Source organism: Ruditapes philippinarum, unplaced genomic scaffold (genome assembly GCF_026571515.1).
Source record: "Ruditapes philippinarum isolate M1 unplaced genomic scaffold, ASM2657151v2 ctg1593_1_1_1_1, whole genome shotgun sequence".
NCBI classification, from domain to species: Eukaryota; Metazoa; Mollusca; class Bivalvia; order Venerida; family Veneridae; genus Ruditapes; species Ruditapes philippinarum.
Genome location: NW_026854843.1, coordinates 91534 through 109419, shown reverse-complemented (window position 1 = coordinate 109419; position 17886 = coordinate 91534). Strand labels below are relative to the sequence as shown.

General features: G+C 33.2%; 1 protein-coding gene across 1 annotated transcript in view; it reads right to left on the bottom strand.

Moving 5' to 3' along the window:
* LOC132741264 (adhesion G-protein coupled receptor V1-like) overlaps positions 1 to 17886 on the bottom strand; it is a 124502-nt gene that overhangs the window by 30207 nt on the left and 76409 nt on the right. The window contains exons 63-78 of the mRNA XM_060729396.1: positions 17217 to 17393; positions 10062 to 10301; positions 9442 to 9732; positions 9065 to 9269; positions 8514 to 8704; positions 7475 to 7669; positions 6803 to 7038; positions 5280 to 5425; positions 4620 to 4833; positions 4416 to 4453; positions 3923 to 4098; positions 3321 to 3596; positions 2867 to 3019; positions 2078 to 2298; positions 1721 to 1880; positions 1189 to 1350 (exon numbers count right to left, since the gene is read on the bottom strand). Of these exons, the coding sequence (XP_060585379.1) occupies positions 1189 to 1350; positions 1721 to 1880; positions 2078 to 2298; positions 2867 to 3019; positions 3321 to 3596; positions 3923 to 4098; positions 4416 to 4453; positions 4620 to 4833; positions 5280 to 5425; positions 6803 to 7038; positions 7475 to 7669; positions 8514 to 8704; positions 9065 to 9269; positions 9442 to 9732; positions 10062 to 10301; positions 17217 to 17393 (3081 nt within the window). The remainder of the gene's footprint in view (positions 1 to 1188; positions 1351 to 1720; positions 1881 to 2077; positions 2299 to 2866; positions 3020 to 3320; positions 3597 to 3922; positions 4099 to 4415; positions 4454 to 4619; positions 4834 to 5279; positions 5426 to 6802; positions 7039 to 7474; positions 7670 to 8513; positions 8705 to 9064; positions 9270 to 9441; positions 9733 to 10061; positions 10302 to 17216; positions 17394 to 17886) is intronic.

The following is a 17886-nucleotide window of genomic DNA, read 5'->3' as shown; positions in this document are numbered from 1 at the left end:
TTTCCTCTTTGTAAAGTCACGGCCAAACGAATTTTTCAAAAAACCCACAATAGTTAAGGGGCAGTGATTTTAAGCAACCTCTTTAAAGGGGATTGGCCAAACGGGGACCCCCCAACAACAACAACTTATAAAATATACTCCACAGGAAATTTCCCCAGGGAAAAAGAATTTCTATAAAGTAAACTTATTACTAAAAGTAAAAAGGGGAAAAATTAAAAAATATATCTTAATTAACTGATTGTTCCCATTGAAGCCTCTACTGTGGTTTTTTCTTGCTAAATGGGGACTCAATTCCCTCTAAAGTCCTGCCCCGCCCTTAGGTTGGAGGGAAGGTCCTAATTTTTGAAATAACAAATTTTTTAAATTCAAATTTAAAACAAAGGGTTAAAAAAACAGAAAAGGTTTTTTTCCCTTTTGTTTACCCAAATTTATCATGATGCTTATGTAGAAAAAAATTTCCTTGAAGCCATTTAAAATTTTAACTTTTCTTAAACAGGGAAGTAATGAGAGACCCCCCAAAATTTTCAACCCCACGTAGGGGCCAAGTGTTTGTGAAAATCTAAAATCCAAAGGACCCCTGTATTAGTAGTTTTTTAAGAAAGGGGAAAAATTTCCCCTTAAAGTAACATTATTTTAATAGAGAAAAATGGTAAGTAATAGTTAAAAGTGTAAATTAACTTACAATTTTGTTGCCATACCTTGGGTTGTTCCAAATTTAATATTTTTCAAATTTTAAGTTATTAAATTTATCAAAAACAAAAATTTCTAAAAATTATTAGGATTTAATCTCAAAGTAATTTTTTAAAGTGGGCAAAACAATTTTTTTGGCATTTAACCTTTGGGTAAGGTCCTGAGTAAATTTGTCTTTTTTATAATTACTTCATTTTTTATTGTATATAAAAAACATTTTTTTCAATCAAAATTAATTGGTAAAATTATTAAATTAATCAATCTTTTTAAATTTTACCCTTTTTTCCACTAAATACGCAAAGAATGGAACCTTAAAAATTTTTTTTTAATTTTCCGGAGTAATTTTTGTATCCAGTTTTTATTTTTTTGTTATTATATTTAAATAAACTTATTTTTTATTAAAAAGTAAGTTTAACCAAAAAATCTTAAAATTTGACAACAACATATTCCAAGAAACCATGAATTTTGGTGCAGTTAGCAAATTCTTTTTTTACTTACCCCAGCCCCTAGATACTGGACCTCGCCCAGGGACAGAGAGAATGTGGTGTCCACTTCGAGGAACCCTGTCCCCTGTACCTCAATCTGTACAATCTTGTTACCCTCATTCTCCCCAAACGTCACCGTCGGGTCACTCAATTTTAACACGATGCCAACCTGGTCCTTTTGAAAAAATATACACAATTTTTTAATATTAATCAGAGTTATATGAAAAATTTTAATAACAGTGCCGATTTCCAAATTTTTTCTTCAAATAAAGTTGAAACATTATTAGTCAAAGCTTTACCATTTATTAGAATTTTAACATTTATTACAGCTTAATTTATCCTTATTACATTACTTAAAGTATCTAAAAAGGAATGCAGCTTCCCCTACATAGTTTGTACATTCTTTTATTCAAATTAAACAAATAGCAAGAATTTCATAGATTTCAATAAATTTCTGCAATAAAATTATTTTACTCAAAAAATGAGTATAGTATATCTTTAAAACTTGATCAGTCAGAGAACTATATACATATATCAAAACTTACAACATCATATTTGATATTAAAGGCCAGGAAAACGTTTCCAAATTGTCCTCGGTATCGTGTAAAATTAAGTTGAACATATCTCGTCAGGTCAACCGGATCTACAATAACGGTCTGGTATTCCGGTATAATACCGAACACTCCGTGTGGGTCATCATTGTACCTGAAATCACGTATGTTAATATTATGTTCTTCTTAAAAATCTACATGTATACATCATTTGGCTGTATTTGAAGTCATATAAAATCTTGTTAAAATCTTTTAACATTATATTATACCCCCCCCATCCCTCCAAAAAAAAACCCTGGGAAATAAAAAAAAAACCAATAAAAAAAAAACAAATTTTACCAACAGACCTACCTAATTCTAAAAGTTGATGTTCTATATTGGGTGTCGATTAATGCCCCGCCAACAATTTTGGTGATTTCAAGCTGAAATGTTTCGGTAAGTTCCGGTATGTCATCTGACAGAACTTCTAGAAATATATCTCCCAACCGGTCTTCGTCCGCCAGTATGACCGATCCATTTCTAGGCTGAACATCAGCCAGGTCTCCAAACGGTCCAGACACTTCCCAAAATACCTACAAGATTGAATAATTATCAAAAAACAAAAATGCACTGTATGTAACAAAGATTTTTACATTCTACTAAATGAGTAATTATTTAGTCGAGTCTTGAAAAAAGTGATCTCTCGTGGGCATTATTAGCAAAATTATATGAAAATTGCAGACTCGGTTTGATTGAGTCTGTACAAGAATGTAAAGGTTGATGGCTTTTCTGCTGGAAGACAATTAGAGCCATTGTCATAGAAATAATTGGCACGGGCACGGCATAAAGTCATTTTCCTGGAACATGTTAGTGTACCCAGTCAAACTGGTGGATTGTCATTCTACAAATTCTGAAATGTGAGACTGAAGTTGATTTTACTTTGGTATGTAGTAAGGTTTTAAGCTTTACATTGGTGGAAGAAGAAAGACCTCTGATGCTCAGGTGACCCCATTCCCCCCTGGTTCCCTGCCCCCAGCCCCGCTCCCAGGAGTCATTTGTTAGTACCCTTTAGGCAATCAAACTTCTCAATATTTTTAAGTTATAATGTGGTATAGATAATTCTTATAGAAAAGGCTAATTACATGTATACATGTAAATTACCTCAATGTTTCCGATTTTGCCCGTGTCCTCTCGTCTTATGATTGGAAACTGTAAGGTCAAGGTTCCTGACCCCTCAGGTTCTTCCACTTCTCGAACTTGCTGGGCTGGTCCAGAAAATCTTACAATACCATTTGGATCACCAAACTTTCTTATCTGTTATAGAAATTAGACAAAAATAAAATTAAACATGGTAACAAGCTTCTATTGAGTTACATGAGAGCCATATATGTGCATGATGCAAGCCAGTGTTTAATTCCTTTTGTCCAAGTTAAATAATGAAAACAAATATTTTTTATCTTCAACTATTTGAAAATGAAGGGTATAAAAATGTTAGTTAAGTTACAGTTTTTGATGATTTTGTAAGTGCTAGAAATTAAAAAATCATTCTTTTTTCTAGGTTCTCAAAGTTGAAGGAAATAATAGGAAGTGGAAATCTATCAATCGGATAACTTACAGTTAAAACAACACTTCCTTGCATCGGGCCCACCTCTCCGTTACCTACAGTGCTTGGAAATCCGATAATCGACTCTAGTTTAATTACAAACACTTTTTCTATCTCCCAGCTGGAGAATGATTTTATATTCAGGATAAACGTCTTATTTCCCGCCTCCCCGTCTTCCCACAGCAGATTGCCGGAGGTGAATTCCCGACTCTCGGTCACAAATGCTACGTCCTCTGTAGATTCTAGAGGCACACTTGGATTGTTTGGGCCATAGATTCTCCAGTAAACCTAAAAATAGAACATCGTCAGTTACTTCAACAACATTTTTTCTCCTATTTATCATTAAAAGCAAAAATTCTTAGAGGTTAAACAATTTAGTAGGCAAGAAAACACCCCACCTTTTTCTTTTAAAAATGCTCTTACATTTTTATACCAATATGAAAAGTTTAAAGCAAATATCCTTAAGCAGTAAACAAGTTGGATATCAAGGTATTTTAAAAATAAACCTAACCTTATAATTATATGAACTTTTTAAATATAACTGCAGTTTTAAAAGGTTTAGCACTGAGTTTATAATATAATCCTTTTTTGATTAAAGTACTCCCGAAAGTTACCGTTTGTTGACCAGTAAGGCCGCCTGTTCGTCCTACGGAGAGCATGGTTGTGTTTGTAGAAGATGGGTTGTCCAATATAATATTCAATCTACTGTTAAAACCGAAGTTTCCATTAGGGTAGTCAGATTTGGCGATCGTTACTGTACTTATTGTCTTATCTCCTAATAAAGCTCCGCCTGAAATAAATATACGTATGAGCCGCGTCACGACAAAACCAACATAGTGCTTACGACCAGCATGGATCCAGACTAGCCTGCGCATCCGCTCAGTCTGATCAAGATCCATGCTGTTCGCTTACCAACCCTTTTACAAGTAGAGAAACTGATAGCGAACAGCACGGATCCTGATCAGACTGTGCGGATGCACAGGCTGTTATGGATCCATGCTGGTCACAAACGCACATTTTTGGGTTTTTTCGTACGCGGCTCAATGAGGTTAAAAGTTCAATTTTGAAGTCAAAAAAGAGCCTATTTTAAAAAATTTTTTAATTCACGAGATTGGTCATCAATTTTTGGGGTTTTTAAAAACGTGCTTATTCAATCACTAATCATACAATTTATACAAAAATTCATTTTACAAATTTAAATTTTTGACAAAGTAAAAACCCCGATTCTTTTTTATTTTTACCTTCCCAAAAATATTTGTAAAAATAAGACAGCTTTTAAAAATTTTTTTACCTGGGTACTTTGAATATCACAAATTTTTAAAATTCCATTTTGGATCGTTTTTTATCGTCACATCAAGAGTGGCCTCACTTTGTCCATCGGCAAATCTCAGTTCACCAGGTGGGCGTACATAATCTATCCCCTCGGAGGCGGAGTCATTGATTGTCCTATACAGTACAGAGACTGCCCCGTAACTCCCCCCATTTCTGATCACTGGTATCTTAGCCATGCCCTCTTCCTCAGTGACTGCAATGGGATTAAAAAATGTTTAATTTAGAAATAAAAGATATATTAGATGAAAGCATATGAAATTTTGTAAAATATTTTTCTGAAAACAGGCAAAAAATCATTCAGAAAATCTTATCTGTTAGATTTTTTTGAAATCAAATTATTTCTGCACATAACTTAATCAAAAGATTAAATCTAACATTTAGATGTTGGGAAAAAAGTCTAAAAAGAAGGAACTAGTAACTATAAAACCGTACTGGATTTGACAAATTACACTACAAATATACCATTTGCAAAGGTAGTACTTAAGAAAAATCCAACTTGCCGCGTTAGGTTAACCTTGTACAGACAGACGGTTCAATTATTATATGCCCTGGGCAAAAAAGGTAAAAATATCTGTTTGTATGAGATTGAAACTTAAAGTACAGATAAATTTTATTCATAACAATTAAAGGTAAAAGTACCATAAAAGTTGACTCCCTCATCTGTGAACTGGATGGTTCCCTCAGCATTGTCATTTCTTTCAATGATAACTTCCTTCACATTCAGGGAACCAATCACAGGGGGCTGGTCCAGCTGTAGCCTGGCTACTTTAGTGTAGTTATTTATGCTGCAATTATATGATAAATACTGTATAAACTTGTATAATACAATGTGTTTACACTTACATAAATGTGTGTACCCTAGTACAAATGTTTGTATAATTGAATAAATGTGTGCATTCTTGTATAAATGTGTGTACACTTTAAAGTATACATACATGTTAAACAAGGGTACACACATTTCTACAAAGAAGGCTCACATTTACATATTTCTACAAAGAAGGCTCACATTTACACATTTCTACAAAGAAGGCTCACATTTACACATTTCTACAAAGAAGGCTCACATTTACATATTTCTACAAAGAAGGCTCACATTTACATATTTCTACAAAGAAGGCTCACATTTACATATTTCTACAAAGAAGGCTCACATTTACATATTTCTACAAAGTAGGCACACATTTACACATTTCTACAAAGTAGGCACACATTTACACATTTCTACAAAGTAAGCACACATTTACACATTTCTACAAAGTAGGCACACATTTATACAAAGAATACACACATTTAAACAAGTATATACACATACACACATTTATACATGTGTGCATACTTTATATAAATGTGTGCATACATACATGTATAAATGTGTATTTTTACTTATCTTATACATGTTTGAAATGTTCCTCAGTATATTCAATTAAGCGACATACTTCAATACCTGTATGAAGACATTTTTGAAGAGGAATTTTAAGCATCAAAAAGACCAAGCTGGTTTTCTATCAAATGCCAATCTCCACACAGTGATCTCCCCTTAATTCTTCGGTGTAGATCTCTGCCACCAAGGTCCCGATATATCAGAATTTCTGATATACTATATTTTTTCAAAAATTGTTTTATCTACTGCTTTTATCTATCAGATAAGTTTTCTCTCATTTATTTAACAATGTTTATGAATAAATAAATAAATAATATGAATATTTAGAAATAATTTGAAAAATTATGAGATTATTTTCTACCGAGACGATATTTTGATATTTTATATTTTTTAGCGTTTGAATTTATTTTTCGTTATTTTGTATACTTTCGATAATTTTTTGATAATCTATATCGAACGTAGGCACTAAAAGTTAAAAATAAAACAGAAAGAGAAAAATAACGTTAGATTTTCTTAGTAACGGTCCATATTTACATTTGAATTTCGACTTTACGTCATGTGACTTTCATCATCATGTGACGTCTTTGAAGGCAGTGATTACAATTCTGCCAAGGGAGGTAATCACTGTGAGGAGTTTGATAAAATGCATGAAACATTGTTAGACTTGTCAAGCTAAATTAACTGCTTTTTATGGAATCAAAGCATGGTCCTAAGTCATAAAAAGATTTTTGATAAAACATTGGAAAGAATAGGATGGAATATTGCATTATCTATATTTCACCTGTCATCAACGAGCCTAACTGAAGTCAGATTCACATAGAAGCTTTCAGGGCCCTCGGGAATATCATCCTGCTTTAGTTGTATGTCTATCAGGGCATGGTCGGCACCATGCTCAAATGTCAACGTGCCCTCCTCTGGAAAGTAGTCCTCGTGCGCAAGGGCGGTGCCAGGATACGTCTTGTAAGTCACAAATACTCTACTGTTCTTTCCTGCCCGTCTGATGACCGGAAAACTCACCTAGGGTAAAAAATTAAAATGTAAGAATCTACTGTTCAACTTCAAATGCTCAAACATTGGTGGAGTGGGAGGGGGGAAGGAAGGGAGGTCGGTCTTTTTTGTGCACTGGATCTTCAGTACAGAAGCAAGATTGTGCCACTTGCATGAATACAGAAATTACAAGAATATTTTTATGAAAAAACAAGACATTAAGCAAGAACATTGGGGCATGTTTTAAGAGTCACACATCTTGATTTACATCATTAAGGTGTGTCATTTTTAAAATCTTGAAGTCAGTTTCTATATTATATTAACTATCACTATGCAATTTTCACAGAAAATTTTGTACATAACATATCTCCATACTAGCTCAATTCAAACATCTTTCATAAGGCTAACGAAACGCAGAACAATAACAATACCTTGAAAAAAAAAAAAAAAAAAAAAAGAAATTTACAGAATACATATCCTCGGTGGTAACATATTCCTGCGGTAGATCAAACACAAACTCCCCGTGTGGATAATCACTGGCCGCATATACAATATTTGCTGTAATAGCAGACGTCACATCGGAAAGTACAGCGCCCCCTGTGGCAGAAGTTAGTTTTAGCGTATAAACAAAGCGGCTCTCTGGTTCTGTGTCATCTAGCGCCTAAAAAATTATTCATAAAATGTTTTCATGAAAAAAAAAATATATAGATAAACCACAATAATTTTTTCATAAAACAAAAATGCCCTTGTCACAAATCTGTTAATGACAAATTTATAATAAAAATTCCATTTTTTAAAAAAATATTTAACAGAAATTTGTTTTCTCTTAAAGTTTTGACGGAGAAATAAAATATCAATATGATATGCTATTGTGTAAGTAAAATCTGGTACAATCAAATCAATATCAAAAAATCATGATTTTTGAAAGATGTCCATCCAAAACGACCAAAGTTTTTCCAAATCATTTTCCACTTTCTTAGCTAGAAAAAGTTACAAGTGTTATAATTTCTCAATATCCCTTATTAGACCTTATCCTGGTGAATTAGTGTAATGAGTTTTGTCCAGCTTTGAATTTGGAACAGTTCATTCAACATTTAAGGGATTTCAATATCGAAAATACAAAAACTGAGGTACCAACAGTATAGAGCCTGTTGAAAGCCCATAGATGAGCAGGCTGCATACTGGCCCGGCTCTATACTGGTGACAAAGCTTTATCACTTTTGGTTCAAGGAGGTCAAAGGGTAAAAAATTTTGTGCACAAACTTCTGCTATAAGCTCATATAATAAACTTACTCTGGAATTCAGAATATTTTGTTTTGTTTCCTAGCTAATCTGTAGGTACAAACAAAATTTTACAGTTACAGCTTCAAAACTAATCTATTGTGACGGGTAGTGCACCGTAAAGCTATAACGGTAAATGTTTGTTTGTACCTAAGGATTAGCTGGGAAAAACCCACACTTGCAGAGTTCCGTATAACAACTATAGACTGGTATTAAGAACATACCTCTAATGTAATCGCAGCTTCCCGTTGTAGATCTGTGATAGTTATGGTTCCTTCATTCCGTAGAAAAGCTGGGGCTGGTTGCCGTGGAGTTACAGACCACGATACGGTCACTTCACCATAGATACCGGCTCCACGCGTCAGAACAATCTGTACCTTCCCGTCATAATTTGGATCCGACTCCCCTGGTTCCCCTAAAATGTTACCAAACGTTTAATGTTACCAAACGTTTCCATTAACTATCTAATCTCAAATCTGCTTTATAAAAGCTTAAGTTTTTAATCTTTACATCTTTAACAAAAGTGCCCAAAATGAACAGAGATCAATTCAATGCTACAGTGTTACTCTATTATGAACATGTATAATCCTGACAGATACGATGTACATGGTGATGAGGTGTCATACACCAGAAATATGTGAAATTTTCCAATTGGCAAGAAATAAAAGGGTTGATTTAACTTTTTACCTTAAATATACATTTACAATATCCTATTATTTTCCTTTAATCTTAATCATGAATGAAAAAAGAAATTAAGCATCAAAATTTTACTCACCAACATACACTGTCCTATATTCTGGTAAGATTGAGATAGTACCACTTGCCCCTGGGTCAGCCAGTACTATTATTTCTACATCCCCTTGGGTGTGCGAGATGTCGCCATTGTTGTCGGCGGTGATCAACGAGGCTCGGAATCTCTCCTCACCCTCGAGGATATTATCTGGTCGCGTCCTCAATGACAGCTGCTTTGATTTCTCGCCCTAAATTTAAATAAGAAGATTAATATCTCGTACAAAATAACCTTGAATTCAATATTTTGTTACATCACATACCCGTGCTGCGTTTGCGACTCCATAAAAAAAGGTGGATCCTATCTCATAATTTCAAAAATTCTTATTAAGTTTGGCGTCATATGTATCTATATCAACCTACCTGTGCAAATTGTAGCGTTCCTGTATGCGGTTCATAAAAGTCATACACAGCCTCTGCATTCAGTCTCCACTGTACATTAACGCTGCCATCTGATCCCTGAATCCTCTCTACGCCCAGTCGAACCTCGCCATCTGGGTCTGTGGGAGATTTAGATTCCCGCACAACCAAGGGGGATGTCACAAACCTAAACAGTCCATTTGGTGAGTCGTTCTTCAGTATCCCTACCCTCACTTCCTGTCGGGTTCCAAGAGCCGCGCCCCCAGTCACGTTCACCAAACGTACATAAAATGTCTGTAAAGTAAAAATTTAACCAATACTTCAAAAAAATATAGACATAGTAAACAAAGAACAAAAAACAAACCCTTTCTACTCTATTACAGTATAGAACTGAAAGAAATTAGTAAAGTCAAGCAAGGGTAAAAGGTGACAGAATCTTAGTTTAGCGGACCTCTTAACTAAATGAATGTGCGTGGGTTTTTGTTACTACACTTTTTATTGTGTTTCTAAATTTTAGTCTGAATTTTGTTGTAGTTTTGAATATAAACATGATAAAAGGCAGCAGCCCCCAATAAGCAAAGTGTACTGATATTATTATTAAAAAAAAAACCTTTAAACTTTACCTCTAATTCTTCTGACACAGTATCATCTAAAATAGTGATCAAAATGTCTGCATTTTCTTGATCCTCGGCAAAATTAAGTGTCCCACTTAACGGACTGTAGTCCATACTCGTAGCTTCCCATGGTGCAGCATTCCAGGTGACGGTGATCGGACCGAAAAAACCTACAGACCTGGTCACCCGGAGTCGAAGTGTAGAATTCCTTCCGTATTCTTCATACACGTCAACTCTGCCTTCAATATTCTAAAGAAAGAGATGTCTCAGATATGTTATGTGATAATCACCAAATTAGGTGAGAAAACAACTAGAAATGTGTCCATAGGACACGGGTGCCCCCACCGCGCCACTGTTCTGTCACTCTTTTTACTAAGTCAAGGGAAATAACTCTACAAATACTGGATAAATCCACAAGCGAAACCCCAGGTGCAAATCTAAATATGCTGAGCAACCTGCCCATAAGGTTTAATGACTATGTCAAATCCTTTTTCAGTAACTTGAGACACAAGTTGAAAATTGCAAAAAAAATTTAAGTGAAGGGCAATAACTCTAAAAATACTAAATAAATCCAGATGAAAGTACCTGGTGCACAACTGCACATGCTGATCAATATTCCTGTAAAGTAACATGACTCTAGGTCAAATACTTTTTGAGTTACGTGCGACGTACACATGTTGAAAATTGCAAACTTTTACTAAGTCAAGGGCAATAACTCCGAAAATACTATAAATATCCACACGAAAATACCCAGGTGCACAACAACATATGCTGATCAAAATTCCTGTAAAGTTTCATGACTCTAGGTCAAATACTTTTTGAGTTACATGCGACACAAGTTGAAAATTGCAAAATTTTACCAAGTCAAGGGCAATAACTCTGAAAATACTATAAATATCCACACGAAAATACCCAGGTGCACAACAACACATGCTGATCAACATTCCTGTAAAGTTTCATGACTCTAGGTCAAATACTTTTTGAGTTACATGCGACACAAGTTGAAAATTGCAAAATTTTACTAAGTCAAGGGCAATAACTCTGAAAATACTAAAAATATCCAGACAAAAATACCCAGGTGCACAACTACACATGCTGATCAACATTCCTTAAAAGTTTCATGACTCTAGGTCAAATACTTTTTGAGTTACGTGCGACACAAGTTGAGAATTGCAAAATTTTACTAAGTCAAGGGCAATAACTCTGAAAATACTAAAAATATCCAGACGAAAATACCCAGATGCACAACTACACATGCTGATCAACATTCCTGTAAAGTTTCATGACTCTAGGTCAAATACTTTTTGAGTTACGTGCGACACAAGTTGAAAATTGCAAAATTTTACTAAGTCAAGGGCAATAACTCTGAAAATACTAAAAATATCCAGACAAAAATACCCAGGTTCACAACTACACATGCTGATCAACATTCCTGTAAAGTTTCATGACTCTAGGTCAAATACTTTTTGAGTTACATGCGACACAAGTTGAAAATTGCAAAATTTTACTAAGTCAAGGGCAATAACTCTGAAAGTACTAAAAATATCCACATGAAAATACCCAGGTGCACAACTACACATGCTGATCAACATTCCTGTAAAGTTTCATGACTCTAGGTCAAATACTTTTTGAGTTACGTGGGACACAAGTTGAAAATTGCAAAATTTTACTAAGTCAAGGGCAATAACTCTAAAAATACTAAATATATCCAGATGAAAATACCCAGGTGCACAACAACACATGCTGATCAACATTCCTGTAAATTTTCATGACTCTAAGTCAAATATTTTTTGAGTTACGTGCGACACAAAAGTGCCCGGGTGTAGATTTTCCAAGGTTTTTGGCTCAAAATCCTTGGAAAAAAACCTCGGAGTATTGGAACAAGAAAATGCAAAACTTTGCTATTAAAAAAACCTTGGAAAAATAGGGAGAGGGTGAAAAACCTTGTAAAAAAATTTCCGAGTTTTTTTTTAAAAAAACCTCGTAAAAAGTATGACCTCGGAGTATTGGAACGATTTCCAAGGATTTCAGAATAAAAACCTCGTAAAATAATTTCCGAGGATCTTGTTTAGAAAACCTTGGAAAATGAGTGACCTCGGAGTATTGGAACGATTTCCAAGGATTTTTAAAGTGTTTCCGTGGTTTGTTTTCCAAGGTTTTTAAATGAAAACCTCGGAAAGTTTCTCACAACCGTGGGAATACTGTTATATTTTCGAGGATTCTTACTTAAGGGCATCAGAGAATTTTCCAAGGTTTATTTGAGCAAAAACCTTGGAAATTTCTAGAATATCCATGGAAAATCAGAAAATATAACATCCAATGAAATATTCTGAACAATTATATTGTCCTTTTAAGGAATTAAGAAACTTCTTTGTAATAATACAGAGCAAAAAATGATCACATGACTCACTGAAACATTTAATGTCAGTGTGAAGTAAATAGTAATGCACTACAAATGAAAAGTTAAGTTAGAAGTCTTTAATGGTAAATATTACACTCAATGTTCAGTTATAATATTTTGGTATCCGGTTAAATTTTAATGTATTCAAATATCTATCTTTTGAATTCCTGTTCACTCTTCATGATTTTTAAATGTCCCTTAGTTTTTCCCTCACCATCACAGGGGTCACATGTGGAAAATGCTCCAGAATACAAATCCTGAAATAAATAAAGTAAACATTTAATAAAGTACAGCCATTGAAAGAAGTTAGAAAAACAATTATATAAAATCCCCACTGGGCGCTTCCCTCTCCATTGGGCGCTTCCCTCTCCATGTGGTCAGGATCAAAGACTTCAAACTACTTGCCTTACAACATTGTATTTTTGACTCCTGAAGCCAGGATGGGCTTCTTCCCTCTGAGGGAGCTATCCAGCCCAGGATTAAGGAACACCTGTGGTTATACTCAGGATAGTTCAGTATGTGTAGGCAATCAGAATTACATCATTTAATTTCTTTTTTATTAATCAATAAAAAAAATGATACATTCCTTAAACGTTTCCATAGACAAAAATATCAGTTCACTGTTGATATATATTGTTTTAAAAAATCAGCACTTTTGTGAAAAGAAATACATCTTTTGAGTGATCCAAAACTACTTGAATTACAAGTTGTTCAAGACCATTGATTAAAATGAAGGCTTTAATATTTTCAAATGACCTTTTCTGTAGTTACTTTTAAATATTGGTCTACTGTTTTGAAATAGTGAATTTAATTTTTTTCATGTTGATTTCTTATTTTTCTTCATCAGTACTTAGTGTCAGGATTTCAAGAAAACTTTGGTAAGCAGTGTGACAATTCTGCGATGTTTAGAAAAGAAACGATGTCTGTTACTATTATTTTAGATAGTGTCATACTGGATGTTACAACCTAAAGCACTCTAAAAATATTGCAAAAAATAACGCTTTTCATAAGGTGATTCCCATTGCCTACACTTATTGTATCTGTCTGCTCAAAGTGACATCTGTATCAATAAAGCTGGAGAGTCATCATGTAACATTAACAGCATTTCCAACAAAGTATCAATAAAAAAATCAGTTCCAGAAACCTTCATTCATTCAAATTTCAAATTGAAACTTTCAAAACCTAGTTTTAAAACAAAAACATACTGTAGTATATTCCTTGAAGCCTTTCCTGGTCTACAGTTGGCTTAATCGATGCCTGGATGCCAATGATATACTATGATATTTAAAAACACAGCAAAGCTGGATTGCCATCTTCTTGTAGTTTGGAACAGTCTTGCAAACTTGCTTTCAAGCTGACTCTGTAATTAAAAATTTGTAGATTCAAATAATAGATGAAAGATGAATTTGAGTTTATAAATAATGTCATCATAGTTTCATGCACTCATCTTGTTCAATACAATCATAGACAAAAATAACATTAATACTCTAAAAATATCCTCTAAACAATTGTATTTAAACTAGCTTACATTTAGGTTAAAAATATAGATCTAAAATAGTTTGTATTTAATACTTATTTAAAAAAAAAACAACAGCAGATTTTATGCATAAATGTATCTAAAATTATTTACCTGAACCTTTTTACTATCATGTTTCTTTTGTTTATCTTCCTGTCCCAGGTCATTGATCTTTAGATTCAATTACAACAACCAAACATTTCCTGAATCTTGTCACACTTAGATAAATGTTTTCTTTGAAAATTCCAAAATATGCTCCCTAACATTTAAAACAAGATATGTCCAAAATTGCTTAAAATAAATCCAGGTTTGCACTATTTCCAACTATAACCACTTGACCCATTAATGTCTGAGATTCAAATTTTTCAACAGTATAACTGAAGGGGCAATCATAATGTGAAACAGGGGTGATCCCAAAATATCAAAGCCATCATCATTTTATTTTTACATTAATTTTATTGAAGGTACAAATATATCAAATGATAAATAAAAGTAAAACTTGAAAATTATAAGAGAATCACAGTTGCAGTGTCATTTTAGACTGTTTTGGATTGTATAAAAACCCAGACTCCCCCTGAATAATCACATGGAACAATCTGGTCTATCCCAGAATGCTCAATGAGAAGATTGATCATGCATAGATTATAAGAGGGAACCACCTGGGGTGCCATTAGTTTTATCTGATCAGTGTGTTATATTCTGTGTGTGAAAACTTAGTGGATGCAGTATTTATTTATCTTAATTATAAGAAAATATCAAGCATACATATTTTACACATTAATTGTACATAATTATATATTAAAAGGACAATTAATAACTATTTATGTTTATTGTACACATAATTAATGGCAGAGTAAATTGTAATCTGAATGTATGTCACAGACTTGCTTAGTAGATTAATATACTATTTTATATGGCATAAAAACATATATTAAAGATTAATAGCATTCTTATTTCAGTGTTGCTTACAGGCTGTCAAGAAACCCTAAGTTAAGTCTTTATATAGAAAGAAACTGCAGGAAAAATACTGATGCATTTAGAAACTAATAGACATAAACACTGATTGTTTCTTTTTGTATAATTATAAGTTTTGCTCTTTTATCTATTCTTAAAAATGGAGAAGATATCTAGTAACAATAATTATAAATAATATAAAAAAAAATATGAAAATAAAAAAAAAAAAAAATTTCAAGTCTTTCTGATCATCAGTTATTTGAATAATCTTTATCTTATTATGATTAGTTACAATACCTTTATAGCCATTAATAAAAGGTATTCTATGGCAACAAGGAATTTACATTTTATTTAACTTTTCCATGTTTTCACACTTAAATTTTTTTAATTGATTCCTCCCACAAAAATGGCTTCAGAAGATTAAAGTACAAATTTATTGAAAAGGAATTACTAAACATTGATTCCCTGGACCAAATCTCTCCTTTCCATGCTGTTGGACAATTGTTTGCTCTGACCATGGATTAAGAAATATCCATTGGCAATCTACAGTTGGGTTGTTATCTTAGTTTGCTTTAACTGTTGATTATTGCTTTTGATGCCCATTATAAGTTAAATCATGATTATGTCTTAACATTTTCCGATATGAAATTTAGTTAAGTTCAATTATCCGAGGTCATTTCCAAGCTAAATATTGGCAAAGTGTTTCCAACAAATTTTACGTAAATTTTCTAAGTTCTTTTCCGAGCAAAAAAATGACGAAGTTCTTATTTCCAAGCTTTTCCGAGCTGATTTTTGGCAGAGTGTTTAATTCCGAGATAGTTTCCAAGGTTTTCTTTATTTCCAAGGATTTTTATACAAAAACCTTGGATAAAGTTTCCAAGGTTTTAAAAAAAACCTCGGAATTAAGAAAAAACCTTGTAAAACTGGTTTATTTCCAAGGTTTTTGAAGCAGTTTCCATGGTTTTTTTCAAAAACCTCGGAAAATCTACACCCGGGAGAACGGACGGACGGAAGGACGGACGGACGGACAAGGGTAAATCTAAATGCCCGCCACTAACGTGGGGGCACAATAAAAAACTGACTAATACCAGTATGTATATTTAACTGAAATTTGATGTTTGAAAGTCACTTTGTCTCTCTATTTTTTGTTACAAAGAATCATGTCTCAACCTTATTAATCCGGAAACCTTTCTAATCCGAACTTTTCTTCTGGTTCAGACGAGTTTTGAATAAGACAGATTCCACTGTACAATTAAATGTATCATGATTCATACATTTTTGCATTATCTCTTTCAATATTTTTTAAACAATGCAATCCCATGACTCATTTCAAGGCATCTATACAGTAAAATGATTAACCCTTTCCCTCCTAGAATTATGTAATGCCAGGAACTGTACCACTTTGATTTGGAACAGTCCATTAGCATTGTAAGGGATATCAGCATAAAAATACTAATAATGATTTACCCTTTCCCTCCCTGGAATTACATAATGGACTTGTACCACTTTGAATTTAGAACAATCCATTAGCATTGTAAGGGATATCAGCATTAAATACTGAAAACCAGCAGCCTACATTTTACTGATTAGATAGACAAAATGCAGTGATACGCAGTATGGCTAAATTTAATTCCATACTGCTGGTATATATCTTTATCTTAACTCATATCTAATTTCAAAGAATTAAATTACAAAAGTTTTTGTTATCTCAGTATCTATTTTAGGATGTGCAATTGCAGGATTCACACTATATTTTCAAAAATTGTGCACATTTTCTAAACATGTGCGTGAAAATCTCTGTCAGAATTTATATTCATACTTAGAGACTGCAAAATTTCTGTTCAGCGTATATGTTTACATTAACACAGGAATTCAAAGGGAAGAAACTATAAGCTAATTAAATAAATATTTTTGTTGAAAAAGTTAGGGTGGACAACTCTTGTTGCCGTAAATAAATATTTCATTCAAAACATTTCATAGGTTTAACAGTTTAATGGTTTTTTTTTGTTTTTTTTTGGTTTTGTTTTTTTAAGAAGTGCAGACGTAAGAAAAATATTATAGAACAGTTTTAAACCTAATTTGTTGTGGTCATTGCTGATCAAGCATTATTTTTGAGATGCTCGGCTTGATAGTACTGGTACTTTATCAAATGACTATTAGATGGCATTTGATATCGGCACCCCGTTTTTTTTAAAAAGATCTCCCCTGTTGTTCAAACAAATTGGGGGGTTAATTTGCCCACTATTTTCGAATCTCTATAACAGACGCTGTATCTTAATTTTATCACACTTACTGTGGTCACGTCAAATTCCACTATACCCCTGGCGTTATCATTTTCTTCAATTGTTACCGTGACGATGTTGCCAGGGATACGGATGCTGGGTTCTGCTCCCGGAGCTGGTGCCCCTCCTAGTACACTAACACCTGTGATATTTACTAGGAATTTTTCAGCCGGCTCTGGTAAATCGTCCTGCATGAAAAGATTAAAAAAATTTCATTTCGATGATAAAAAGATACAATAACAAACAACATTGTAGAATTTTAACTCTTTTCAAAAGTAACGTTTTGTGGATAAAGAATCAATTGGTTTATTATTACATGTAGTACTTTCAAAACTTAGAGCACTTAAGATCTCAAACCTTGATTTTCATACACAACAAATGATTTGTACCTCACAGGCCGGGTACAAAAAGAGGTTTGAAATGTATCAATATGTTTCCATTTTATTTAAAGGCTGTTTCCTCATGTTAAGTAAACTTGGAATAGCCCCAAACATTTAAATGTCAAAACTATGATTTATTCTTATTTCTAACTATGCATATTTTCTTACTAGATCACAATGCACTTGTTAAAATAGTAATATGTAAATTTCTTGAAAAAAAAAAAAAATAACAGAAAGAATGGGTTGGAATTGCAGTAATTCTAATCTAAACACATTCTGAAAGTTTTGAGTAGAGGCTGTA